The 26,517-nt window shown below is 53.2% G+C and overlaps 7 protein-coding genes across 7 annotated transcripts; 5 read left to right on the forward strand and 2 right to left on the reverse strand.

Annotated features, from left to right (window-relative positions):
* Positions 1-358: 358 nt before the first annotated feature.
* On the forward strand, positions 359-2,524 carry HER10_EVM0001472 (inositol polyphosphate kinase). The gene is made up of 2 exons (XM_035471217.1): positions 359-940; positions 1,056-2,524. Exons 1-2 carry the CDS (start codon positions 867-869, stop codon positions 2,170-2,172), a joined length of 1,191 nt encoding a protein of 396 aa, XP_035331217.1. The 5' UTR covers positions 359-866; the 3' UTR covers positions 2,173-2,524.
* A 1,076-nt stretch (positions 2,525-3,600) lies between these two features.
* Positions 3,601-7,295, forward strand: HER10_EVM0010339 (helicase associated domain-containing protein; the record flags this gene model as incomplete). Its single annotated transcript, XM_035479802.1, has 4 exons — positions 3,601-3,798; positions 3,907-5,262; positions 5,308-7,053; positions 7,239-7,295. The coding sequence occupies 4 exons, from the start codon at positions 3,601-3,603 to the stop codon at positions 7,293-7,295; spliced, it is 3,357 nt and encodes a 1,118-aa protein (XP_035331779.1).
* A 1,600-nt stretch (positions 7,296-8,895) lies between these two features.
* On the forward strand, positions 8,896-9,825 carry HER10_EVM0004456 (uncharacterized protein; the record flags this gene model as incomplete). Its single annotated transcript, XM_035474100.1, has 2 exons — positions 8,896-9,541; positions 9,653-9,825. The coding sequence occupies 2 exons, from the start codon at positions 8,896-8,898 to the stop codon at positions 9,823-9,825; spliced, it is 819 nt and encodes a 272-aa protein (XP_035331415.1).
* Positions 9,826-13,796: 3,971 nt separating this feature from the next.
* Positions 13,797-16,815, forward strand: HER10_EVM0006361 (mixed-linked glucanase). The gene is made up of 3 exons (XM_035475948.1): positions 13,797-14,228; positions 14,284-14,552; positions 14,608-16,815. The coding sequence occupies exons 1-3, from the start codon at positions 14,097-14,099 to the stop codon at positions 16,595-16,597; spliced, it is 2,391 nt and encodes a 796-aa protein (XP_035331526.1). The 5' UTR covers positions 13,797-14,096; the 3' UTR covers positions 16,598-16,815.
* Positions 16,816-17,635: 820 nt separating this feature from the next.
* HER10_EVM0002744 (uncharacterized protein) lies at positions 17,636-19,214 on the forward strand (the record flags this gene model as incomplete). The annotated part of the gene is made up of 5 exons (XM_035482906.1): positions 17,636-17,803; positions 17,874-17,954; positions 18,015-18,046; positions 18,101-18,467; positions 18,592-19,214. Exons 1-5 carry the CDS (start codon positions 17,728-17,730, stop codon positions 19,212-19,214), a joined length of 1,179 nt encoding a protein of 392 aa, XP_035331299.1. The 5' UTR covers positions 17,636-17,727.
* A 655-nt stretch (positions 19,215-19,869) lies between these two features.
* HER10_EVM0005742 (uncharacterized protein) lies at positions 19,870-21,180 on the reverse strand (the record flags this gene model as incomplete). Its single annotated transcript, XM_035475346.1, has 2 exons — positions 19,870-20,182; positions 20,240-21,180. The coding sequence occupies 2 exons, from the start codon at positions 21,178-21,180 to the stop codon at positions 19,870-19,872; spliced, it is 1,254 nt and encodes a 417-aa protein (XP_035331492.1).
* A 783-nt stretch (positions 21,181-21,963) lies between these two features.
* Positions 21,964-26,371, reverse strand: HER10_EVM0008239 (uncharacterized protein; the record flags this gene model as incomplete). Its single annotated transcript, XM_035477769.1, has 2 exons — positions 21,964-26,161; positions 26,217-26,371. 2 exons carry the CDS (start codon positions 26,369-26,371, stop codon positions 21,964-21,966), a joined length of 4,353 nt encoding a protein of 1,450 aa, XP_035331652.1.
* Positions 26,372-26,517: the final 146 nt, after the last annotated feature.

A 26,517-nucleotide genomic window follows, 5' to 3' on the forward strand; every position in this document is an offset into this window, starting at 1 on the left:
AGACTTCTTGTCCCGTCCCGTCTGCCACTTGCACAAGGCAAGGTACTTTAGGTACTCCATGTCTGGGTACCTTAGGTAAGATAGATACGTACTCAATGGAACCCTCCCTCAGGCTTTGGGGGAAAGGGCGCGACGATCCACTGCAAAAAGTACCTTGTGCTGCTGAAAGTACCTTGCACTTCGTTGTGGACACAGAGATAGGTAGCTTCTCAAAGTTCCAAGTACGAAGTGCCTTACGGTGCAACATCGCAGCGCCTCGAAGGTACGTACCGCTTCGCGAATGGCATTCTCAATCTCGCTCTCGCGCCCAAATCAATTTGGCTGCTGCTGGGCTGCCGGCGCCTGCCAAACACATTCACTCATTCATCGTGTATTCGTGACTACGCCTCCTTCTTCCTCCTGCCCCTCCTGTCATCTAACCTTGTTCCCTTGTCACCATCCTCCCACACCCCGGAACTAGACCAACTACATTTTAACCTCTCCCCGTCCCCTTCATCTCGACACTGGACTCCTAGAGGCTCGTCTCTCTTCAAGTTCTCAACATTGCCGATCCACAGCTCTCAGGCTCGCGCCTCCATTCGCTTCCCTTGCCAAGCCGTCTCGACTGCCGTTTACCGACAACTACCAGATAGAAAGAGCCAGAGAAATAGAAAGCCAAGAAGACGCACAACGCGCAGACATACATCAGTTCGCCACGCGCGCTCCGGCCCTCCAGCATCGCATCCGTTACAAAACTTTCCATTTACCCCGACTTCCACGCGCCAGGCGCATCTAGGATACCCCCTGGGCAACCAAATCGCCCATAAACACTCTTCAACAACCACCAACCCTCTCTAGTTTTTTCAACCCTCCCTAGCGCAAACACCATGTCCAAAACAAAGATTCCCAATCTCCCTGATCTCTCTGATCTTCTCGACTACGATCACACTGTTGCTGGCCAGTAAGTACTTGCTCTGCCTCGCTTCCCTCGCCCCCAGCGCCCCCTGTGCTCGACGAGGTGCGCTGTAAAGCCTCGCAAAGGAATCAAGATTCTAACGCTAGTTCGTCACTTTCAGTGCTGGAACCATGACCACTGCCGATGGCTCCATGTTCATCAAGCCCTGCACGCAGGCAGAGATCGATTTTTATCAGTCGGCCTACTCAGACCCTGCGCATGCCGACTTCAAAGAAATAATGCCCGACTTCTGGGGAACCTTGAGCCTTGTCGACCCTCTCGAACTCAGCTCTGTCGAAGATGGTGTTCCCGGTCCCGTCGCCTCGCCTGAGGCTAAGAAGGAGCTCGAGGCCTCCGTTACCGGACAGCCCCCGGCCGATTCGCATCAGGAGAATGGGAAGTGGGTGCAGAACAAGTCAAAGAAGATCAAGACCGATCAGTCGGTCGTCCTCAACAACTCTGGGTCGGGCTTTACCTCGCCCAACTTTCTCGATGTCAAGTTGGGTGTCAGGCTGTGGGCCGACGATGCGCCTGCCGAGAAGAAGCGCAGGTTCGACGACATCACGAGCAAGACCACACACGGCCCCCTGGGCTTTAGAATCGCGGGTATGAAGGTCTGGCGCGGCTCCACCATGAAGTCCGAGCTGGATCAGAATGACTACAAGGTATACGATAAGGACTACGGCCGCACCTACGTAAATGCCGATAATGTTGTCGAAAACTTCCGTAAATTCATCTTCAACAAGGCCGCCGGTATCGACGACGACCTGGCACGTGCGGTTGTTACGGCTTTCCTGCATGACCTGCGAAACGTCGAACGTGTCCTCTCCTCGGAAGAGAGCAGAATGTACTCGGCCAGCTTGCTGTTCGTCTTCGAGGGCGACGGCGACAAGCTTAGGGAAGCTATTGCGCAGAACAACGCGGCTGTCGACAGTATCGTGGCCGCGGAGGCCAAGGCTGAGGCAGAGGGCGAGAAGCCTGGTAGAACTACCTCCCGTGTGGATAGTGGCATCGAGCTGATCGAGGAAGACCGTGTGACGATCCATGTCCCCGATCACGGTAGCCTTTCAGACGACGATGACGATGACGACGATGACGAATTGCCCAAGGTCTTCACGTTGAAACTTATTGATTTCGCCCACGCACAGTGGACTCCCGGCCAGGGCCCCGACGAAAACGCGCTCAAGGGCGTGCGGAGTTTGATCAAGATATTCGAAAAAATGGAAAAGGAAGAGTGAGGTCCAAGCCCTCTTCCCTGCCGGCTCGATAGAAGTTGCTCGGGATACAGAGGCTACCGGTCCTCGACTTTCGCAGCACCACCACGAAAAGTTTTTGCGGGCCATGATTTATGCGATAAACAAAGACCATCATCTACCAGCAGGCTACAGACGAGCACGGTTTGCTCAACGATTACAATACCCAGATACAGTCGAGCGCGCTATGGTGCGAAGTAGAAGTCGCTCCTGAGGAGGACAACAGGCTCGCATCCATGATAACGACCTTGAGATACACCATCATCATCATCACACCAGGCGTCGGGGATTCCTTTGCAAACTCATTCAATACCACTACTTTATTCTTACATCTTGCGCATCTGTTGCTTCGTAGTCTGAAATGTGTCACTGCCGCGTGCTCAAGGCAGGGAACCCAAAGGTTACCTCGCATCAACTATGGGCCCTGCATGGAACCAATGCAGGCCGGCTGCACAGGTAGAACACGGACGACATCTACTAAAATTGCGGGAACCCCACATTGAGATGTTGCTCGGGCAATGCGGGAGGGTGGGTTAACGTTCAGTGAAGGAAATTGGGCATGACGAATGCTCGGAAGTAGCGGTATCATCGAGAGACCCAGGCATACAGTCTAGTAGTAGTATATAATACCAAATGTGATCGTAAAGCAGTGTACTTCTCCAGTTGTCCTGGCTTGAATTGTCTGGAATGACGGACACGATTTACATGCAAGGCCTGAGAGATTCTCTTCTGGAGACTGGGGTGGCATGTTTGAGAGCTCTCCACTACGGAGTGTCAAGATTTGGGTATTTCTCAAGAGGTTCGAGACAGCGTCTTGACTCTCCCTAGATAGCTTGGTGCCAAGGTCTGACTCTTCCGCTGTCAATGCCTCTCATTTCCGTCAACCATTCGTGCTTGTTCATTTCCCTTCCGGTCTTGCTCAATAATTTGCTCATTTAGTTCGCACTTTCAATTGGAATCAAGTCTTCAAAAGAAATGGAAGGGATTTCCAAAGTTAGGATATATATGACGAGAAAGTGGAAAAGGATAGCTGGACGAGGAAGTGACTGCAGGTATATGAACGTTGAGGTTTTCTACTATTGTGCTGCATGTATTACCCAGATGAATTGAATGTAGCTACCTCTTCTAGGTACTAACTGAACCATGGACAATCAATTGAAATTGATTATTCGGAGTCGGGGTGACAGAGCACGAGAAACATCCGGCAGAGCTCGCTCACTAACAGTACGTACCGCTTCCCGTGGGTGGGGCAGAGTCGGAACGGAAAGTGCTTTCTCCGACACTTCCCTGTCGGTGCTGTCATGTCTTGTCGTGCGCAGCGTGCAGCAACCTAGACTTTTTTGAGGCCTCAACCAGCGACCATCGCTTTTGGAGGTCCTGTATTCACCCACAGGTCACCTATTCTCCACCACCATGGACGACCTTTTGAATCTCGAGCTCTTGTCGCTCGTGTCGAAGGTGACCTCCGAACTCCAGAACCATCTGGGCGTTTCCGACAAGACGCTCGCCGAGTTCATCATCGCCCAGCGAGTCGAAGCCGAAGACTACGATGGCTTCAAGACGAAGCTCGCCGGCATGGGCGCCGACTTTCCCCCGAGCTTAGTCGAGAGTGTCGACCGCCTGGTGCTCACTATGCATCCGAAGATGAAGGGGAAAGCGAAGAAGAACAGCAACGGTGCTGGCACCAGCGACGAACACCACCACCGCAGCGCCGCAGAGAAGGATGAGATCTTCAGAGGCCTCTCGGTGCCCGACAAGCCGGTGGCGTACGATAGCATAGGTGACGGTGTCGACGCCATTGACGATACACTGGCGCTTTTGGAGGGCCTGGAGGGCAAGGCGCGAAAAGATAAATCGGACTCGCGCAAGCGGAGCCGCAGTCCAGACGACGGGCGCGACTCACGGCGGAAGCGGAGAGGCCGGTCAAGATCGAGGGAGCGGAGGAAACGCGACAAGTACCGGTCGAGATCACGATCGCACGATGATTACGAGAGCGGACCTTCGCTGAAGCAGAGGAGTCGGAGACGCAACTACGATGACGAGGACGATGGTCGCTTTAGGAGGGCACCCGAGCCCGAAGTCGACGATGCGCCTCAGTTGCACAAGGTTTATAGTGGGCATGTCACGGGTATCAAAGACTTCGGCGCCTTTGTCAACCTGCACGGCGTTCGTGGCAAGGTGGATGGTTTGGTACACATTTCGAGGCTGGTGGAAGGCCAGCGGGTTAATCACCCGTCCGATCTGTTGGAAAAGGGCCAGGATGTCAAAGTCAAGGTTGTCAATATTGAAGGGAACAGGATAGGACTGTCAATGAAAGAGGTGGACCAACAGACGGGCATGGATCTCTACCCGGAAGACAGGATATCCTCGGGCGCAAATATGCAAGCGTTGGGTGGCGGCGGTGGCCGGAACGGAAACATGTTTGACGACGGGCCGATGCCGCCACCGCAGCATCAACCTCGTCGGCAGAAGAAGCGCATGACATCGCCTGAAAGATGGGAGATCCGCCAGCTGATCGCGTCCGGTGTCGCGAAGGCCTCCGATTACCCCGACCTCGAAGAAGATTACAACGCGACGCTGACAGGCGATGGAGAGCTGGAGCTGGAGCAGGATGTCGATATCGAAGTTCGAGAGGAGGAACCGCCGTTCTTAGCCGGTCAGACGAAGCAATCACTGGAATTGTCACCCATCCGAGTCGTCAAAGCACCCGATGGCTCTATGAATAGAGCTGCCATGTCGGGCACTGCGTTGGCAAAGGAGCGAAAGGAGCTGAAGCAACAAGAAGCGGAGGCTGCCGCGGCGGAAGACTCCAAGGTCGACCTCTCTGCGCAGTGGAACGACCCGATGGCAGATCCAGACAAGCGCAAGTTCGCCAGCGATCTACGAAGCGCCAAATCTCAGATGGCCCAGAGCAAGCCCGATGCTGTTCCGGAATGGAAGCGAGCTGTGGCGCCAAAGGACCAGACTTTTGGCAAGCGTACGAACATGAGCATCAAGGATCAACGAGAGTCGTTGCCTGTCTTCGCCTTTAGGCGGAAGTTCTTGGACGCTGTGAGGGAGCACCAAGTCATGGTGGTTATCGGAGAGACTGGTTCAGGCAAGACGACGCAACTGACACAGTATCTCGCTGAGGATGGCTTCGCCAACGACGGAGTCATTGGTTGCACACAGCCCAGACGTGTAGCTGCCATGTCCGTTGCTAAGCGTGTGGCCGAGGAGGTTGGCACACCGCTGGGTGAGGCTGTCGGTTACACGATTCGTTTCGAGGATAAGACCAGTCCTGCGACCAAGATCAAGTACATGACGGACGGTATGCTTCAGCGTGAGATTCTCGTCGATCCCGATCTAAGGCGCTATTCGGTCATTATGCTCGACGAGGCTCACGAGCGTACTATTTCTACGGATGTCTTGTTTGCGCTTCTGAAAAAGACGATGAAGAGGCGGAAGGATCTCAAGGTCATTGCCACATCAGCAACGCTCGACGCCGACAAGTTCTCGTCGTATTTCGACGGCTGTCCCATTTTCACCATCCCTGGTCGCACGTTCCCGGTCGAGGTGCTGTACTCGCGCGAGCCCGAGTCCGATTACCTCGATGCTGCGCTCGTCACCGTCATGCAGATTCACCTTACAGAGCCGCCAGGAGACATCTTGCTTTTCTTGACGGGTCAGGAAGAAATCGACACATCGGCCGAAATTCTATACGAGCGGATGAAAGCATTAGGACCTAACGTCCCAGAGCTCATCATTCTACCCGTGTACTCTGCACTACCTAACGAGATGCAGAGTCGTATTTTTGATCCCGCACCCCCTGGCTGCCGAAAGGTGGTCATCGCCACAAACATTGCCGAAACATCCATCACAATCGACAATATCTACTTCGTTGTTGACCCTGGTTTCGTCAAACAAAACGCTTACGATCCCAAGTTGGGCATGGATTCATTGGTCGTCACGCCGATTTCACAAGCCCAGGCGAATCAACGTGCTGGCCGCGCCGGACGTACAGGACCTGGAAAGTGTTTCCGCCTGTACACCGAAGCAGCGTACCAGTCCGAGATGTTGCCTACAACCATCCCCGAGATCCAGAGACAGAACTTGTCTCACGTCATTCTCATGCTCAAGGCCATGGGCATCAACGACTTGTTGCACTTTGACTTTATGGACCCTCCGCCAATCAATACCATGCTCACAGCATTAGAAGAGCTATACGCGCTCAGCGCCCTAGACGACGAGGGTCTGCTAACGCGTCTGGGACGAAAGATGGCAGACTTCCCCATGGAGCCGTCTCTGGCTAAGGTGCTCATCATCTCCGTCGATATGAAGTGCTCAGCCGAGATGCTCATCATCGTCGCCATGCTTAACCTCCCCAATGTCTTTTACCGGCCCAAGGAGAAACAATCACAGGCAGACCAGAAGAAGGCCAAATTCCACGACCCGCACGGCGACCACCTAACACTGCTGAATGTCTACAATTCATGGAAACAAAGCAGTTACTCGAGCCCCTGGTGTTTCGAGAACTTCATCCAGGCGCGGTCCATGAAGCGCGCCAAGGACGTGCACGACCAGCTCGTCAAGATCATGGACCGGTACCGACACCCCGTCGTCAGCTGCGGGCGGCACACGCAGATTGTGCGGCAGGCGCTCTGCTCTGGCTTCTTCCGCAACGCGGCGCGCAAGGATCCGCAGGAAGGGTACAAGACGCTCATTGAGGGGACGCCGGTGTACCTCCACCCGAGCTCGGCGCTGTTTGGGAAGCAGGCCGAGTGGGTCATTTACCACACGCTCGTGCTGACGACCAAGGAGTACATGCACTGCACGACGAGCATCGAGCCCAAGTGGCTTGTGGACGCGGCGCCGACGTTCTTCAAGGTTGCGCCGACGGATCGATTGTCCAAGAGGAAGCAGGCGGAGAGGATCCAGCCGCTGCATAATAAGTATGCTGGGGAGGACGACTGGAGGCTGAGTGCGCAGAGGAAGGGCGGCCGTGGCGGTGGTGGTGGCGGGACGTGGGGTTAACTCCCCGGCGGGCGAGGCCCATCCCATGGGGAGGGAAGCCAAGGCAATGGGGAGTGCGGGTGGATTGTATGGATATGTGGATGGCGAGGATTTAGGTTGTTATAGCTCAGTGAATATACCCAAGAAGAGAGATCTGATGCACACATCTTACGTACCTGTACGTGTTCTGGGATGGCGAACGCGTCACCTGTGATCCTTCAGGCTCAAGACGAGGGCTGTTTGGAATTTGTCAGCTTGGTGTTTATCTTCTCGTTGGCCCTGCGTTGCTGTGTAGAGTAGTAGCCAAGACTGGTTCGTAGAGTCGCAGCCTCAGCGAGAGCCTCGTCGGAACTGGCTCGGAAGTGCCGGGGGAAAGGCAGCCCGCCGCGGACTGAACCCATGCGAAGCTGGTCAAGACGGATCCATAGCCAAGACGTCGGGAGCGTAGGAGATGGATCGGGATGGACTAAGCATCGATGAGCATTCGTCGACATTAGGAGGACTTGGCTTTTCATGATGAGTAGACCTTGGCGTTGTGTTGAACCTGAGGTCTGAGAGTGGTTTCCGGGGACAGATTGATACCGTGTTGCCTATGTCCAAGACTTGAAGGTCTTATGTCGCTGGAGTTCAATGACTCGGCCGATAGCCTGGGCAAGGGGAAATGGAAGAGGCAGGTCGGAGCCGTTCTTTGGATCCGCCGCGGCGATGTAAGTGGTTTGTAAGGGTTCTAGAACGGAAACTTGGCAGGGTGTCGGATATGCATAATCCGTGGACGGGGAGATCTCAGTAGCTTGGGAGTCAGTCGTACGGATACTTAACTCCATTTTCCTATCGACCTGGCGGTGATGGAGGCCGCTTATTTAGACTTTGTCGGTAAGAGATGGGAAATGATACGATGCACTGGGAATGACTCGCAGCGGGGGTTCTCAGTGTTCTTCTTCACCCTCCTTCTCTGGCTTCTCCTCCTTGCCTTATGTAAGAAAACAATCCTAGCAGGCGATCAATCAGCGAACCCTCTTTTGCCAAATTTAGTGGTTAATTCTGTATATTAACTGCCAGATGCTTCCCGCTGCGAGCGTGAACTCTAAAATCGCCTTCAAGGCTTACGGCAACGTCCATCGGGAAAATGTGGGTTTCCTTTTTCTTCGTGGTTCTAGTGATACCGCCAAGACGTTTCGGGATGGGGATGCGTTCAAGAGCGCTCTGCGAATGCTTTATCCGGCAGTGGTCTAAGGGGTTGGGAGAACTTGGGTTTCGGTGTTTGGCCTGATGTTTCCGAGGGGCAGATCATGTAGAAGGCATTACAGTTACATTGAGACCTTACGGATTTCAGTGTGAGTTGGTCGGATAGTGGGGGGGACAGTAGACGGAGGGTTGCTGTTTTTACAATAAGCTTGAATACCCCCCCCTCTCACCATCCTACCTACATCTGGAAAAGACCGTTCTGGAGTTTCTCTCTTTGATGGATGGAGGGCGGGTCTGTTCGAATTTAGAGTTAGGACAAAGTTGCAGGCACTCGACGACAAAAGTTTGGATGGCATCTGTCAGATTTGCAGTGCTATTTCCCGGTGTCATGAGACGAGACGAATAACGATAACTCCGACGACGACACCAAGGAGTTGGATAACTATTCAAGCAAGAAGCAGCAGCACTAACAGCAGCTACCGAGGCATTTGCTTATTTGCCTTGCATGCATTCGACGAAGCCGACGCCGCGATGACACGCCACCACCGGCCTACGGCGCTCCATCTCGCCGCTGTCCTCGCACTGCTATCCGCCACCACGAACCTGCCCGGCCTGATGTTGGTCCCCGGCGTTGCGGCAGTAGAGGAACTGGAGGCCGAAGATGTCCCGCCCGAATGCGCTCAGGTTTGCGCGCCTATAGTACAGCTCACGGCGCGGTGCGAGGCACAAGTGGAGGCCCAGTTCGGGAAGGACAAGCGGGATCTACCGACTCGACGATACCCAAATGAATCGGTGAAAGACAGAAATGTCAAGGAGATAAGAGAATGGAGAGGCGATGGAAAGAGGAGGAAGAGGAGGAATCTCCAGAGGATGCTGGGTCGGAGACTCGGCGGGAGACAGGAGCCGGAGTCAGAGGACAGCAGCGACGACGAAGAGGAGCCCACGGCGAGTCTGGTTCCGGGGTCGGGACTCGCTGCGGTGCCTACGTTGGGCGTCGGGCGCTCGGCGAGCGCGGAGGAGGCTGCGAAGGAGGCTGACAAGAAGGCTGCTGAGGCGGCGGCGAAGAGCGCTTCGAGGGCGTGTGTTTGTGGGGAGAGGGGTTTCGATGTAGCTGGGGCTGCGTTTGGGTGTTTGTCGTGTGTTTCGCGGAATGTTACGGCTGTGGAAGCCAATGAAGGTGAGTTTACCTCTTGCAAGAGTCGAGCTCGTTGATGTGGTTTGGTTCTCTTGAATGGGAGGTGGGTTTTGCTGACGATGAAGTGCAGATATCAGAGAAATCATTGGAGAGTGCGGTTTTGTTGCCGCGCCGGCCGCTCCGGCTCCGGCACCGCCGGTCACTACCATCTCTACAACTACGATCTCCCTTCCACCGGTAGTGCCGCCGCCGGTGCTGAACCCAGCCGTGACAACTACCTTACCGGCAAACTTGGCGCCCATTCAACCTTTCCCATCGTCGTCTAGCTCTTCATCCTCGTCATCGATACCCCCACCACCAGCGCCCGTGTTACCACCTGCCATCCAGACATCTATTTCAACAACTGCACCCCCGCCGACTTTTCCACCGGCGGTTCAGACTCCATCAGCGTCACCTACCCCGCCGCCACCATCTGTCCCCCCCGTTAATGGGGTGTCTTCGGCACCGTCTTCGGAGTCCATCACGCCGGTGACGGTGTTTGTTCCGCCGAATTTTCAGACGTTGCCGTCCATCGTGCCTCCGAATGACTTTCGTAACGCACCGTCTTTGCCTGATGCGAATGGGAACCAGATGAGCGGTGCGGAGGGAGGATTTGGTGGACTCCGGTTGTGGGGGGCGGGTGGTGCGTGGGTGGTTATTCTGGCTTTGATCATTCTGGGGTGAAAACGGGGATTGTGTTATTGGCCAAATTCGTGTCTATGAGCATAGCAGTCGAAGATAATGGACTGAGTAAATAATCTGTCCTCCTTGGCATATAGTTTCAGTGGCTGGAATTCGTCCCTTGATCCCGCATTGAGTAAAAGAGATGGCCTCAACTCGTTTCTCAAGACAAGTCCCGCGTTCTCAAGTGAGAGTTGCAGTCAGTCTGATGTAATTACACAGCTTATACATACCAACTACTTGTCGGATTCAAGTTCGACATTTGTTGGAGGCTTCGTTTGTGAAAAGTTAGACTTGAGTGAGCTGGCATTGTGTATCTTTATACTTACATCTGGACCCCCCTGTTCGTTCTTCGTTCCAAAGTATTGGAGAAGACCTCTGCAGACTTAGTTCACTACTGGTACCTCACCGGATTTTGATTGTGGTCTGAAAGTAAAATGATTGTGCACCAAATGATGTTATGTGGTCTTGAGAGGGGAGTGTCTCAACCAGGATGCATTATTCTCATTCAGAGCAGTAACAGCGTGTACGGGGGAAATGCTTTCGAGTATGAACCATCGAGATAGAGGAGGAATCGAATTGGCAGTGGAGACTCTTTTCTTCCAACTAAGAGCACATCATTCGTTTGTGACGATACAAGGAAAAGATGTTGCAATCGATCTTTTGCAGGATGGGGAAGTTCAAGGAATTTTGTTTAGATAACATATACTTGACCAATCTTCCGGCGTATGACTTGAGGACCTTGGATCACACTATTGTAAATGAGCAACTTGCATCGTTTCTCTTCTTCACAGGAAAGATAGCGAAGAATAGTTTTGTTTGATAGCACTTGCTCACGAGTCTTCAATACCGAAGACGGCACGCGGGTGACAAATTTGATGGCCCGTCTTCTGAGCAGCATCGACAAAATCACCCCTTCTACATCCACCAAGAAAGATAGAATCATTCTAAGATATAGAGAGAGTATCTGAGCAGATTCTCAGGACTGTAGCTATTCATGCAAACATTTTACCTCAGATGCTGTCTAATGAACTTTTTGTGGATAGAGAGAGCCCATCAATTTCGTCACCCGCGTGAACGGGAAGTATAAGATGTCCGGAATCCTAACAATGGCCCTAGCCACACCAGAGATCATTCATGCCATTACCTTGGCAGGAGCGAGCCATGAGGAATTGGAATGCAACGTCAGCCAAGCTGAATTCAAGGCAAGGGTCGATCATAGCCCGAAGAGTGGCACTTCCGAAGCATTGCCGTTGCAGCACTAGGGGATGTATCCGCAGGCGAGAAGGCGTACTCCACGGGGCCGTGCGGTCCAGATGTGCCGCCCACTAGATGCCGTAATGCAGCCAGTGATCTTCACGGCACTTGGTCAATGATCAGGCAGGACTGGAGTCATAAATTTGAACTGAAGAGCTGTGTTGGTTGTTCAACAGACTTCATCCGGGCATGTGGAAGTTTCGCGTGATTGTGAGATCGCTGGCGAGTGTTCTTCTGCGAATTGGACTAGCTGATATGGATAAGTGTTGTCCATTATGGGCAGCTGAAAGCATCATTGAAAAAATGGCGGGTGCGTGACATGAAGTAGGGCTGTTATCTAACCACCAAAATCTTGTACAACGTTATTCGAATTACTGTTCTTTGGAAATTGAGCAGATGGATGGCGCCAGGTGGCTCATTACATCTGTGAGTGATGAATAGGTTACAGCGTGCGATAACCAGATTGTCGAACGAATGCCGACTCTGCTCAACGGGGTAATGTTTCTATCTTGACAGCCGAATTTCTGGTTCAATGATATTGAGGCGTAGGCCCAATATCGAAACTCGAGATACAGCATTCCACCTAGTCGTGCCAATTCGAGAAGAAAGTCGGTCAAGCAAGGTGAAGGAGATGAAGGGACGCCATATTTAGTACGCGGACCCAAGGATCGGGGAATATTCCTTGATATCATCCCACGGCCCACCGACTGGGTCTCGCCTTCATGTTGTTAGCCAAAGCTGAAAGAAGAGACCAGACTGCAAGGGGCTCGTAGCCGAGGCAAAAGCGGAGCAAAGCAGCCATCAAACGAGGGCTGCCATCCGATATTCAAGAGAGTGAAAAACCACAAAAGTCGAGCATTAGCAAAATAAAACCGTTTTCAAAGCTGCCTTCCACAGTTAGCTTTGGAAATATTTTGGTCTACGATCTGTTGTATTTGTGCAACTTCGCCTTATGGAACGCTCCGTAAACCATGACCCGGGCAACACAAGTTGACAAGACAGTGCATCCACATCCAAAATCCGTGCCGCTTTTTCTTGGTAACTCCACCGGGGCGAACCCCTTCACTAATACAGATTCGAATACGACGCCCGGCCGGCCACTACGCCGCGGAAACCAGCCCTGTGAACGTCTGGATTGGTCGTTGACTTCCGGAGCGGGAGGCTCAGCCCCTGAGCGGGAGCAATCAAAGCGACACGTTTTTTCTGGCCTTGGAAGCTGGGAGTTGGAGCCCTCCAATCCCGAAAGGTATGCGTAAACGGGTGTGGAAAACTTGGAAGAGCTCGGCAACTTGACGGGTTTAACGCGCCGCGTGGCCAGATGACCAAAGACAGTCCGTCGCTCTGATGTAACGAAACTAAAAGAAGACCGGCGGCACTTAGGACTATTCGTGAGCTGTCATCACTTGAAACAAACAGCAAGACACTCAAAGTGAACTAGAGGAAGAAAAAAAAATTGACTTGAAGAAAAGCCGCTGGTCTAGAGGATTCGATGCAACGGTGCAGGAGATCTTTGCCAATCACGCCCCCAAGAGCGACCAGCGCCATCAAGATCTCGGCGGCTTGAGTGAGACAACCCCTGTCTAGCGCGGGACAATGGCTCGAATGGTCAATGGGGAAAAAGAATAGGGGAACGGCGGAATCCTGCCCGTCACTTCAAAGAAAAATAATCCACCATGTCCACGACATCCACTCAGACCACCATCAGGCCCCCGTTGCAGTCCACTTCGAGCCCACCTTGTCCCGATCAAGGGTCTGTTCCTGGATGTCAAGCAGGGGGTGGGCTTACACACATGCGCCCTCCGCTTCATTGGCCTCGGGACGACGACACCTTTGCGCGGACTGTACCTGAGCCGCCAGCCAACCGCCGTGCCGTTCCTGGCGTCCCATGAACAAATGCGGACTTAGTACGCATGCGTTTATGTGTTGGTGTGTTTGAGGTTCTCTGGGCCTGCAGGAAACATGTTCTTGTGCCCACTCACAAGCGCATATGTCAATGCACAAGTGGCATAGAGACTTGGAGATGCGAGGAGTGGAACCACGATTACTTACGTATGTTGGCAGACGATGCACAAGACCCTTGATATATCTCCAGAACCGGCAGAGTCTGTCAAGGGGCCGAGGGGAGGAGCGGGCTATGTATGTTCTAGTTCGTTCTCCATCCAGAGCCCCTGAACGAACCAGTGCTCCCGTTACTTCTTACCAAGGCTCTGTCGGTACGAGGGCATCCAATGAGAATGAAATTGCTGGAGAAACAGGTAGGTCGTAGACCCCCCTGAGCATCTCAGCCCGTCTCTCCGCGGGTGAATCGAATGGCCAGGAGCAAATCTGGGTCGACAGTCTTTTTCGGGTCGGTATAAGACTCATGGTAACCCCATGGGAGCAAGCGCCTTGCGCATCCAGGCTCTCCCTCTCACCTTCTTTCAAGATTCCTGTTTTGGTTTCTTAAGTCATTCTTTTGTTCAAGAACAAGCCTTCGAATTTCTTCATTCTGTTCACTCACTTTACAGTTCGAAGACCCATTTCTGTCGTTTCTTAATTGTGTTTGATGTTTCCAGTTTCTGTCGTCCTGCTTAGTTATTCCACCTAGTTTTCTATTCCTTATATCCATCTTCAGCCCACAATGGCGCCTTCGCTTCTCTCCACGCTCTCTTCCGCCCTCCTCTTCACGTCATCCGCGACCGCTGTCCAGACCTACCAACTCGCTGATAGCTACGACTCGACCAACTTTCTTGAGAAGTTTGGCTTCTTCACGGTATGTTCCAAGTCGACAAGTGATGCATTAGACCTTTGACTGATCATCTATCTAGAGCGACCACTCCACCGGAAACTACAACGATGTTGACCCCACCGGTGGATATGTCAGCTACAAGTCGGCAGCAGATGCTCAGAGCATGGGTCTCGTAAAGACTGAGGGCGGTGACCTTTACCTCGGTGTCGACTCTACATCTACCCTCGATGCCGCTGGTATCGGCAGAAGCAGTGTAAGAATCGAGAGTACAGCCAAGTACGGCCAGGGTCTGTTTGTCATCAACTTTTCCCATCTTCCTAAGCCTGTCTGTGGTGCCTGGCCTGCGGTGTAAGTTCCTTTCGCATTCTTCAGCCCATCCATAATGCTGATCGGATATTACCAGCTGGACCGTCGGCAACCCCTGGCCCGCCGCCGGCGAAATCGACATCGTTGAGACCTGGAACGAGGACAATGTGAACAAGGTCGTCCTCCACACCGACGGCACGCTCGGTGAGTGCCGCATCGACGGAACGAACATGACCGGCACCATCAGCAAGCCCAACTGCGCAAACTACGCCGCAGGCCAGTCTGACAACGAGGGCTGCGCCGGTCTCGATGGCGCTGCCCCCTTCGGATCCGCCGAGGGAGGAGTTTACGCCATGCAATGGACTGACACCGCCATCCGCGTCTGGGGCTTCACTCACGCCAACGTTCCCGCCGACATCGCGAGCGCCAACCCGAACCCCGATGCTTGGGGCACGCCCAGCTTCACCACCAGCACCTGCGCCGCTGACAAGCTGTTCGAGGAGCAGAAGCTCGTGGCCAACATTGACTTTTGCGGTGTGGCTGGCAACGATGGTATCTGGACCCAGACCTGTGAGGCGAAGACTGGTATGACTTGCAAGGAGTACGTTGCCGCCAACCCGACTGCCTTTGCCGATGTCTACTTCAAGATCAGCTCCATCAAGTACTACAACCTTAAGGACGGCAACGCCACTGCCTCTGTCATCTCCAGCTCGGTTGCCGCTTCGACTGCTGCTGCCTCTACCTCTGTCGCGCAGACCGCTGTCGTCAGCTCCGCTTTGTCCACCGCCGTAGCCTCCGAGAAGCCCGTTGCGACTTCTGCCGCCGTCGAGAGCCTGACCACCCGCCTGGCGACCTCTACCGTTTACGCTACCAACATCAAGACCATCACCTCTTGTGCCGCCGAAGTCACCAACTGCCCGGCCCGAGAGACACCTCAGGTCGTCACCGAAGTCGTTGCTGTCACCACCACCATCTGCCCAGTCGTCGACGTCCCTACGCAGTTGACCGTCATCCAGACCGAGGTCCACACCATCACCTCTTGCGCCCCTGAGGTCACCAACTGCCCCGCCAGACAGACTACCGTCACCAGCCAGGCAGTCATCCCGACGACCGTAGCCATCCCCGTCGAGAGCTACACCCCCTCGAAGCCCGCCGGCGGCGATATCCCCATCACCGTCAGCTCCCAGGAGCCTGTGGCCGATATTACCACGGCCATCACAACCTACGAGACCAACATCATCACAATCACCTCTTGCGCCGCAGAAGTCACAAACTGCCCGGCCAGGACTTCGACTGTCGTCACAAGCAAGGTCATTCCTACCACGATCCCCGGTGTCCCTGCCGTTCCCACCACCGCCGGGTCCGCGAAGCCTGTCGTCACCGGCCAGCCTCCCGTCGAGCAAATCACCACCTACCTCACTAACATTGTCACCATCACCTCCTGCGCTGCCGAAGTGACCAACTGCCCCGCGAGAACCTCTACCATCATTACCAGCGCCGTTGTCCCCAAGCCTACCACTGAGGCAGGCCAGAAGCCCGTCCTCACCACCGACGTCCCTACCGTCTTGACCACATACAAGACCAACCTCGTGACAATCACCTCCTGCGCCGCAGAGGTTACGAACTGCCCGGCCAGGACCTCTACCATTGTCACCAGCGAGCTCATCTCCACCACGGTCCCCAAGCCCGTCACTACACCCGTTGTCGGTGGCACAGCCGTCTCTGAGAAGCCTGTTCCTGCCACTTCCGGTGCCTCCACCGCCCCTGGCGCCGGTGTTCCTACCGTTGGTGTTCCCGCATCCAGCAGCACCGTCTCCGCCGAGAAGCCCGTCCTCGAGACCCCCGCTGTGTCCGGCACCCCCGGCGGCCCTCCCCCCATTCCTACGACCTTGGTACTTGCACCGTCGGATGGATATAACGGCACTCTGACTACCGCCGTGATCCCTGTCGGAACCGGGTCTACCTCTCCCTGTGTCGGCGCCGCTTGCCCGGCAACCACCACCGGCCCCGTTCAGGCCAGTGCTGGTAAGCTTAGCTCCGGCAGGCTGCTTGCGGCTGTAGCGGCATTGGCTGTTTTGGTCATCTAATGTGAGATGTAATCTGCCATGTTACGTAGAGGAAGTTGTTTTTCTTTTCTTCTGTCGTCTTATTTGTATACTATATGGTTCTCATAGAGCGCATATACCCTTCGGTTAGCATAGGAAACGTCGCAAAAGCGCAGACCAATGTATTATTCAACTGTTCATCTACATCGTATTGAGTCACGCGACGCACCCTTTCCCTTTGACGCGAATAGGGAGGCGGCAAATCATAGATAAAGTCAGCTTCTCCATCGAAGGTTATACCTTTGATGCATGGGCTTGGAGGGTTGCATCCAGCTACCTTGTGCAGATTGAAACCTCACGCACTAGGAAGCGGGCCGTACCGTAAAGACCGAACGCCTTCATAAGTATCCGGGGCGCACTGGACAAGGTCGCCTCTGAACCTTTCGCGTAGGTGAAAGTACCTTTGCGGCTCTATCGACTCTAGTTAGGAGAATAAATCTGTTAAAACCTGCTTCAGCTCCTGAAATGACATGAAGTAGTTGACGCACTTGGTCTGGTGTAAGTATGTACGCAAATGAGTAAATAGTCCCTCGAATATCATCTTGGCTCTAGCCAGTCTAGCGGCATGCCAGTGCCGTGATGTCTTGGTGAGACACCCCGCCTCCTCGTCATCAAAGCGCGTCGGGGCTGCGAGTGGAACGGACCCCAAATGACCGCCGAACGACGTCAATTCGTCTTTGAACATCAAAGGGTTTTCCCCCTCACCTCGACCAAGGTAATGACAGCGCGGCGTACTGTATCTCGATGCCAGCGGGTATGCGAGCCGTTTCTTGACATTGAGGAATCCTACCGCAGTTTAGCGGATACGCGATGACCAGCTATGTACGTCACGAACGCTGGGTTTTGTAATCCCTTCCCCTCACATCGTGTAACCGCATACCGGTGGTGCAATACACCAGGATTGCGCCTTCGTGCCACGAGTGGTCTAGGAGATTTTCGAATGTTTGGCTTTGGTCATAAAGTCTGCTTCCGCTGTCTGATAGACCATTTGTCGTTCTTGTTCTCTCATCAAATCAAAGGGAAAGCTCCAAATCCCTCGCTTCAGTGGAGTTCGTGATCTTATCCACATTTACTCGCCAACTTCTCATCATCCACGCGTCGACGTCATAATCATGGCCGACCCAACTGTCATTGTTTTGCCCGGAACGGCTGATAGCTCCCATCGTACTGAACAAGGAAAATCGCAGAGTAAGTTTTGTAGGCACGGCAACAGTCGACGTGAATTAGAAGACTTACAGCTGTTCTCGCAACTTCCTAGTCGCATCAAAAATCCAGAATGCCTTGAACGAAGGACAACAGCCAAGATCGACGCAGGACGGCCCAATACGACAGGTTTTAGGTATTGGGTGAACCTCGTCCCGTCAATTGAAACAAGATGCTAATGAAGACCTTCACCCAGCCCAACAAGACAGCTTCTACAAGTATATCAACGTGTGTATTTGCTCATGTAGCACCCGCACTGGAGCTTTGCTAACTTTTAACTAGTGGGAAGATCCTCTTCGCACCCTTGGTGTATATATCGGTACCTTGAGCATCTTGTTCGGGGCACACTACTTACCCCTCACTCAATTGGCATTGAAGGCGGCGGTCACTACTCTTGGAGGTAAGACTGACACACATACTTATATGAGCCCATGCTTAAGTTTCCTAGCCGTCTCTGCTGCTGAGTATGCCAGCCGGTCGTTCAGTTCCGACTCCTTATCTACACGCCTTCGACCGAGACAGTATAGAAGAGTGCCAGAGTCTACACTCAACAACACTCTGAGAGATGTTCACGACTTCATTCAATACGCAGTGGTAGAAGCTCAAAGAATCATCTATGGCGAAGACCTTGGAAGAACGTTTGGCGTAAGTAAACACTAGATACAAATTTCGTGTGCCACGCGTTAGAGGTCTCTGACAAACATAATTCCAGGCATTCGTCGGACTTGCATCTGTGTATGCACTCATCAAAGTTCTTTCTCCGTTTTGGTTAGCTGTAGTCGGAGTGACTGCCATCTTCGTTGCTCCTCTCGCTGCCTCACCCCAGGGGCGGCAGATCGCCCATGACGCCACTGTACAGGCTCAAAATGCGGCAAACGTGACGGCTCAGAAGGGCGCAGAGCTCGCTCGTGATGGACAAGCAAAGACGGCGGAGCTCTCCTCTAAGGTACAACAAGCTGCTTCTGACGCGAGCACGACCCTCGGCAACGCTGCAAGGAACGGTCAACAGACGGTCTACAGCGCGACCAACAACACTGCTGAGAAGGCAAGAGACTTGCCGCAAGCAGGCACAAATGCACTCAACAATGCTTCTGGACCTATATCATCGACTTTGGGAAGTATAAAGCACACCGCCACTGGCTCATCGGCGAATAACAACAATCCGACGTTTGATGAGAGCTCTCGTCAGCCGCTCTCCGGATATGTCACCAGCACAGGATCAGATGGCCTCTCTCGATCGTCAATCACCGAGACTGAGATCCCGAGACGTGCCCCTTTGGACCTTGAGGATGAGCTCTCGGCCGAGCAGTCTGCTCTACCTACACTCCCTAGGTCCTTGCCAGTCAAATCTGATATTGAGGGTTTGGGAAATGGAACGGCTACGATTCTTCGATAATGGAATGACCATGTCGGCGTTGTTGATGAAGAATAATTGTTTCGACGAGGAAAGGCTTAATACAGCCTCGAAGAAACGAATGTAAACTAGAGGCGAAACACTTCCATATCGAATTTCATATCTTGAAACTAGGAGTTCACAAAAAATTGCACCATACTTGTCAGCTCGTAAAGTACTGAAGTCATTGAGGCTTTCTTTGGCTATCACCTTGATTGTGGGGTGTGTGTGAGCTTTTGATGCGCCAGAACTTCATATTGCGACTTCCTTACCGGCAGTCTTTGGAGAACATTTTCTAGTACAATGGAAGCTCGACCTCAGAAACGAAACACCACTAAGCTTGGACTGGACTAGGCTTCGCGATCAAGTCGGATGCAAGACTTGTCGATAGATATGCTTGATGGAAAATAAAACGAAAGTGGGATGAGTAATACGTGTGGGAAAACATAGTTATTGTATAAATTTTGGATTGAGAAGTCGCGAGCCAGTTGTCTCAACCGGGTGCACGCAACGAGAAATTATGATTGCAGCGGCTGAGCAGACAAATGTACGACAAGAGTGCTGGCAGGATATTGCTTTGTCTTAGACTTATCCAGTACCGACTTTTAACTTGCCGTTGACCCAGATACCTTAGCAACACACCCTTTTCGGGTGAAGCTTAACTATCTTTATCGATGCGATACAGCAAAGTTCCATGTCCGAACGAATCATACCCCCCCGAGTTGGGACTGTAGTCACCACCGCCGCCTTCAATGTTGGCGGTTAGGTTGCCATTGACAAAGTCACGGAATTCCATTGACCATGAAGCATTGAGACCCTTAACTTCCGCGTAGTGGGAGTAGAGAGCTTCGTAACCAGGTCGTACATCAAACCTAGCTTTTGGGGCAACGACCTCCAGCACACCTTCCCAGCTACGATAAGGCGTGTAAGGAACAGTGTGGTTGGTGTTGTACTTGGCAACATACTCGGCGCTAGCTTCAATTAGCGACCTGCCAGAAAGTTTGGAGTGGGACAGAAAGAGAACTCACGCGTTTAGGATCTGGCGGCCGAAGGTGTCGAAAAGGTCAACTCCCTGGTTCCAACCCTGTTGCCCGATAACTCCGATGAGAGCGATGCAGAGCAAAGCATGCCCCTGGTCACGGCCAGACTCCTGAATCTGCATCAAAGTCTTTCCGCTGCCTTCCTCCGTGAAATTTGCGATTGAGAAATAGGGCAGGGCACCATTAGCGACAACTTCGGGCTGGCCCGGGATCCCGTTCTTAAAATAGTTGACCGCGTAATCGTACATGGTTCTGTTGTCGTTGAAGATACCAATCGCCATCAACGAGGCAATGTTGCACAAGTCCCAGTTGGCGTAGTAAAAATCCGGTTTGTTGTAGTGGTGCTCGAGGAAGTCGTAGTTATACACCGCAAAGACTCCGTTCAACATTTTGCCAAAGGCCGTCTGGTTCTGCTTGGGCCAGCCGGAGTATCCACGAAGGAGCTCGGCGGCGTTGGCAAACTGGTATCCATAGAGCCCTGCCGCGAGATATTTGTCTTCAGTGCCATTGATATCGACAAGGGTAGAGCTCCAGCCGTCGAGGATCCTGGCTGCATGGTCTGCGTAGGAAGTGTTGCCTCCGACCAGCCATCGAATAGCCAGCTGGTACGCTGAGTGAGCATCGCGATAGGCATAACCGTAGTTATTGGTGGGAGCAAAGGTGGCGTTCGTGCCGCGGACAAGAATCGACTGCGGCGTTGGCTTCCACGAGGTCTGAGCCAATTTTCCGGCTTCTAGATGCTGCCAGGCTCGGTACCAGGGCTGATCCTGGGCTTGGACATGGTTCTTGATTCTTGCGAAATCTTTCGCGGAGTGCAGAGCGCCTGGATGAGCGAATGACGTATCATTGAAACTGTGCAGCTTTTCGAAATGTGAAGCTGTCACGCTCCATGACAATAGAGGCAAGAGCAAAGCGGCCTTAAGATGCATGATGGCTGTTTGAGACCGAAGAACTCTGATAGAGGTGTGATGCGAGGAGTTACCTCAAAAAATTGGAATAATGAACATAATGAAGGGTCTTATAGATATCAATTTGTTGATACGAAAGTCTCCCATACGGCCTTTGGGCAACACAAGAAATCCGATGGTGCATCGTCAAGACCATCCCACAAGAGTGTGCATACACAACACCGGCGCAATCTTCCCCGGTTGACGCCCGATCCATGCTTAACCCCACAAACGCGGGGTGACCAGACGCGGTGCGCTGCGTTGCATGGCCATCCTCCATGATCGGCACGGGCGACACCGAGATCTCTCCCGAATTTCCGGGTGCGTGAGACTTGGTCGAAGTGCGCGCCTTACAATCGAAGCCGAGGAAGCCTCGGTAGAGACACATGTTGCGACAAAATTGGTATCTCTATTCGAACGGCTTATTCCACGATGCCGAAACAGATTAGCGAACAGGTTAGAAACCCCAGGCTTAGATTCCTCATACCATACTTCGTGATCCATATGTTCTTTCCGTGTATACTACAGCGTTACACCCCCACTCTGACGGGAAAACTAGCATAAAGGGCGAAATCATTGAGCAACTGTATTCTCTATTAGGGTCTCGTCGACCGGTGTTACCTTCTCGGTATCACCCAGGGAGCTTTCGTAGTATCCACAAGCTGCACACTGAAGAAGCACGTTTTCCTATCAACAATCTACTTGCAGCAACGGCTTTCAATCAAATCAATTAAACAGACTACAAAGGAGAATAATAAAGACGCTCTAGAAACCGAAAGGCGCTGCGTTCGCGTCGTTGGGGCAACTGGCTACGAGTTGATCACCAACTACGGCTTGAGAGTTCGAGACAACAACACCTCCGGCCGGGTCAGTGAGCGAGAAAGTGAAGCTGCCGCACTGTTGCGCATTGACAAATAATAGTCGAATTGGATAGTATTGGCCGGCCGTCGCAGTGAACGTGTAGGTGCCGGCGCTACTCGTATCGTAGTAGTCGACATTTTTGTTGGCATTGGCATTCGTGAAGCCGGTCTTAGCGTTATTGCCTAACCACAGATAGACACCATCATCAACATTACTGAAGCTGAAAGTGTACGTGCCAGAAGTGGCCGGATGGAAGTATCCAATGTGTTGAACAATCATGTATTGGGACTGCCCACTCGTCGTGGTTCCATAGACGGTCCGAGTCGTGGTGGCGCATTGCTGCGCAAGACCGATGGTTGTTGTCCGACCCGTGTTATCAGGACTCTGTCCAGAGAGCACGGTGTTAATGTTGAAATAAGTCGTCTTCCAATTTGCTTGACCATCAGCGCCGTTACCGTGAAAAGGGATATTTCCGGAGCTACTAGCAGTCTCCGTTGGAGCTTGCGCAAGACCGTAGTAAGCCCAGAGTAGCCCAGGGGTACAGCTTGCGGTCGGACTAGTGGAGGACGAAGACGAAGTTGAAGTTGACGTGGAAGAGGATGATGGTGTCACAAAAGTGATCACGCTAGTTGTGCCAGCCGGGTTGGTAGGAATTATCGTTGTCAGTCCCGTCTGCGTACCGGTCGATGTGATGGTGGTCCGGAAGCCAGTAACAGGAGCCGAAGTTGACGAGGAACCTGTGGTGATAGACGAGCTGGTGCTGGAAGTGGGAGAGGCGGTTGGAATGGCAGTTGAGCATGATTCAGGATAGGCAAGCCCCGAGATATCGGAGGAATTCGTTGTTCGTCCAGGTCCTGAAAACACAAGGGAAAGTGACGACGGAGTCCCCCAGTTTCCAAAGACTGATCGAATTGGGTAGAAATATCCGGCAATAAGGTTGATGCTTGCACAGCCCGTGTTACCAGATGCTGCTGCGAACCAGTATTGTGCCAGTGGAGTGGCTCCCCGAGGAGTTGCTGCATTAGAAGGCTGGCCACAAGGGAACGCGCTGGCGCTGCCGAGATACAGGACATCACGATTGTCGGCGTTAGGCGCGTAGCAGAATATGTAGGTACCAGTCTGATCGGGGCGGAAATAGCCAGTAAAGACGAGGGTGAAGTTATTTGCGTTGTACGTGATCCCTCCGTAAGTTTGGGTCAAGCCGTCGTAGTACTGGAAGGTTGCCGACGACCCTGGTGTCTGTGGGTTGTATGGTGTTGCGGTAGAACCAGCTGATCCCTGGAAAGGAACTCCGAGCGAATTTGTACTGCCCTGAGCGAGGGGGGCTTGAGACAGGTAATAATCAGGTCCAACTCCCGAACGACCATCGGAAACTCCATACCCACTGGCAACTTGAACAGAGTTGGCATAAGCTCTGAGAGTCAGTCCAGAGGCAGCACAGTCCACCGGCGGCGTAGCGCAAGCACCGGAAGGTACGGGGCTGGTGCTTGAGCTCGATGAGGTGCTTGTGCTGCTCGGCGTGACGAAGGTAATAACACTTGTTGTCCCAGCTGGGTCACTCGGAATGATCGTTGTCAGGCCCGTTTGCGTGGCCGTGGAGGTAAGGGTTGTCAAGAATCCGGTGGGAGGGGGCACAAACGTGATGATGCTGGTGGTGCCTGCAGGATCAGATGGTACAATTGTTGTTACTCCCGTTTGGGTGGCGGTTGAAGTAAGAGTTGTCAGGAAACCAGTAGGAGGAGGAACAAAGGTTATGATACTCGTAGTGCCTGCGGGGTCACTTGGGATGATTGTCGTTACTCCTGTGCGAGTGGCCGTCGATGTCAAAGTTGTCAAGAATCCGGTAGGATGCGGTACAAAAGTAATGACACTCGTAGTTCCAGCAGGGTCGGATGGAAATATTGTAGTTGCTCCTGTCTGAGTGGCAGTCGATGTGAGGGTTGTAAGGAAACCTGTCGGAGGAGGTACAAATGTAATAATGCTAGTTGTGCCAGCTGGATCACTCGGGATAATCGTTGTCACTCCCGTTCGGGTAGCCGTGGAAGTAAGAGTTGTGATAAATCCAGTGGGGGGAGGCACGAACGTGATAACGGTAGTGGTCCCGAAGGGATCTGAGGGAGGAATGGTTGTAACACCGGTCTGAGAGGCGGTAGACGTCAAAGTTCTTACGAAGCCAGTACGAGGTGGGACAAAAGTCACTACAGTCGAAGGCGCCCCGTCGGGACCTGGCGGGAGGGTGGTAAGTCCAGTGGTGCTAGCAGTTGATGTAACAGTAACTGGAGGCGGGCCAGTGACGAATGTAACAATGGTAGGAGGACCACCGCTAGGGCCAGGCGGAAGAGTTGTCAAACCTGTAGAAGATCCCGTGGATGTGAGCGTTACCGGTGGAGGACCAGTGACAAATGTGATCACAGTTGTAATACCTCCTTCGGAGCCTGGAGGCAAGGTCGTCAAGCCGGTCGTGCTCGCTGTAGATGTCAGAGTCACCGGCGGAGGGCCTGTAGCGAAGGTCACAACCGTAGGCGGTCCGCCAGGTCCTCCAGGAAGAGTCGTCAAGCCAGTAGTGCTCGCAGTTGAGGTGACAGTGACCGGAGGGGGACCTGTAACAAAGGTCACAATTGTAGGCGGCCCCCCCGGACCTCCGGGCAAGGTGGTTAAGCCAGTTGTACTATCAGTAGATGTAAGAGTGACGGGCGGAGGCCCAGTCACGTAGGTAACGACCGTGGGTGGACCATCAGGGCTTCCAGGAGGAATCGTCGTCAGGCCGGTAGTGCTGGCGGTGGAGGTTAAGGTAACTGGTGGGGGGCCTGTCATATATGTGATGACTGTAGGAGGGTCGCCGGGGCCCCCAGGAAGAGTGGTCAAACCCGTTGTGCTGGCGGTAGAGGTGAGCGTTACCGGGGGAGGACTTGTCAGGTAAGTGACAACAGTAGGAGGTCCCCCATCAGTCCCAGGCGGAAGTGTAGTTAGACCAGTCGAACTGCCAAAAGACGTCAGCGTGACTGGTGGAGGCCCGGTCACGAAAGTGATAATTGTGGAAGGCCCTCCGGTTGGTCCAGGGGGAATCGTAGTCAGCCCCGTGGTGCTTGCAGTCTGGGTCAGCGTGACTGGTGGTGTAGCCAGTGGAGTGGTGATGAAGGTAATAATGGTCGGAGGTCCACCGCCGGGGCCAGGCGGTATAGTAGTCAATCCAGTACTTGATGCAATGGATGTCAGAGTGACTGGCGGGGGGCTCGTGATGTAGGTGATGATAGTGGGCGGGCCACCCTCGGGACCAGGGGGAATAGTCGTCAGGCCAGTTGTAGTCGCAACAGAGGTAAGCGTGGCCGGAACCGGAGGGAATACTGTTGTGATGAAAGTAACAATGGTAGGCGGGCCGCCATTCTCGCCGGGAGGAAGCGTAGTCAAGCCTGTTGTCGATGCCAAAGATGTCAGGGTCACTGGGCTGGGTGGTTCGATGATAAAGGTGACGATGGTAGGTGGGCCTTCATTCGGGCCAGGAGGTATGGTCGTCAAACCAGTGGTAGAAGCACTGGAAGTGATGATAATGGGTGGTAAGGAAGGCGGGTTGGTTGCCACAAAAGTGATGATGGTTGAAGGTCCGCCATCAGGACCAGGGGGAAGAGTCGTGAGACCAGTGGTCGATGCAAGAGACGTCAGGATGACAGGTGGAGGTATAGTTGGTGGGCTGCCTGATACCGAGGCGATGATGGTCGAAGGTCCTCCGCTCGGACCGGGAGGATTCGTGCTTAGGCCAGTACGGGTGCCAACAGAAGTCACCGCGGGCAATGAACTCCCAGAAGGCTGAACAAAAGTAATGACAGTGATTGGGTCTCCTGGGCTTCCTGGTTGGACCGTCGTTGCTCCTGATCGAGTTCCCGTAGACGTGATGATGATTGTGCCAGGTCCAGGAACCCCAATGACGCCAGGACTACTGCCAGAAGCAGCTGAAGCAGATATGCCCTCCCAGCTATGAGTCTCAATTGGTGGAACGGCAGAATTACTCGCTCCATCTCCGGAGGCGGAGACAGTTATCGTTGCCCTTGAGGTGAGTGTACCATCGTGGACAATGTTTGTCGTGATTTGCCATTCAGTCCAAGTCCTACATGGTTGTTAGCTGCGAGGTTCGGATACTGCAGAGGCTAAGTGTTAGGTACCTAGCACTGGTTGATACGGTTATATTTCCAGAGCATTGAATCTCAAATGGCTGGTACTCGATGATGACTCTACCGACGGTAGGCGATGGGGAAGCCTGACCGGCAGCAAGTGATGCCCAGCGAAGGCCGAGACAAAGTGGAATGATCCACTTCATATTGATTTCTGATTATTGGAGTTTCTAGGAAAGATGAAGATGATGCGATAGAACAGGGAGCGCTGGATGAAGATGAATATTTCAGCAACCTCCTACTTCTGGAAGAGAACCATTGTCGTCTTTTAATCCTAACATACCAGCTCTGT

The sequence above is a fragment of the Colletotrichum scovillei genome (genome assembly GCF_011075155.1).
Source record: "Colletotrichum scovillei strain TJNH1 chromosome Unknown Contig00007, whole genome shotgun sequence".
NCBI lineage: Eukaryota > Fungi > Ascomycota > Sordariomycetes > Glomerellales > Glomerellaceae > Colletotrichum > Colletotrichum scovillei.

Bases quoted from the DNA above. Each gene is read 5' to 3' on its own strand.
- HER10_EVM0001472 (XM_035471217.1), top strand. From the start codon at position 867: ATGTCCAAAACAAAGATTCCCAATCTCCCTGATCTCTCTGATCTTCTC. The intron at 941-1,055 runs GTAAGTACTTGC...CGTCACTTTCAG, and splicing joins GATCACACTGTTGCTGGCCA to TGCTGGAACCATGACCACTG.
- HER10_EVM0006361 (XM_035475948.1), top strand. From the start codon at position 14,097: ATGGCGCCTTCGCTTCTCTCCACGCTCTCTTCCGCCCTCCTCTTCACG. The intron at 14,229-14,283 runs GTATGTTCCAAG...TCATCTATCTAG, and splicing joins AGAAGTTTGGCTTCTTCACG to AGCGACCACTCCACCGGAAA. The intron at 14,553-14,607 runs GTAAGTTCCTTT...GGATATTACCAG, and splicing joins TGTGGTGCCTGGCCTGCGGT to CTGGACCGTCGGCAACCCCT.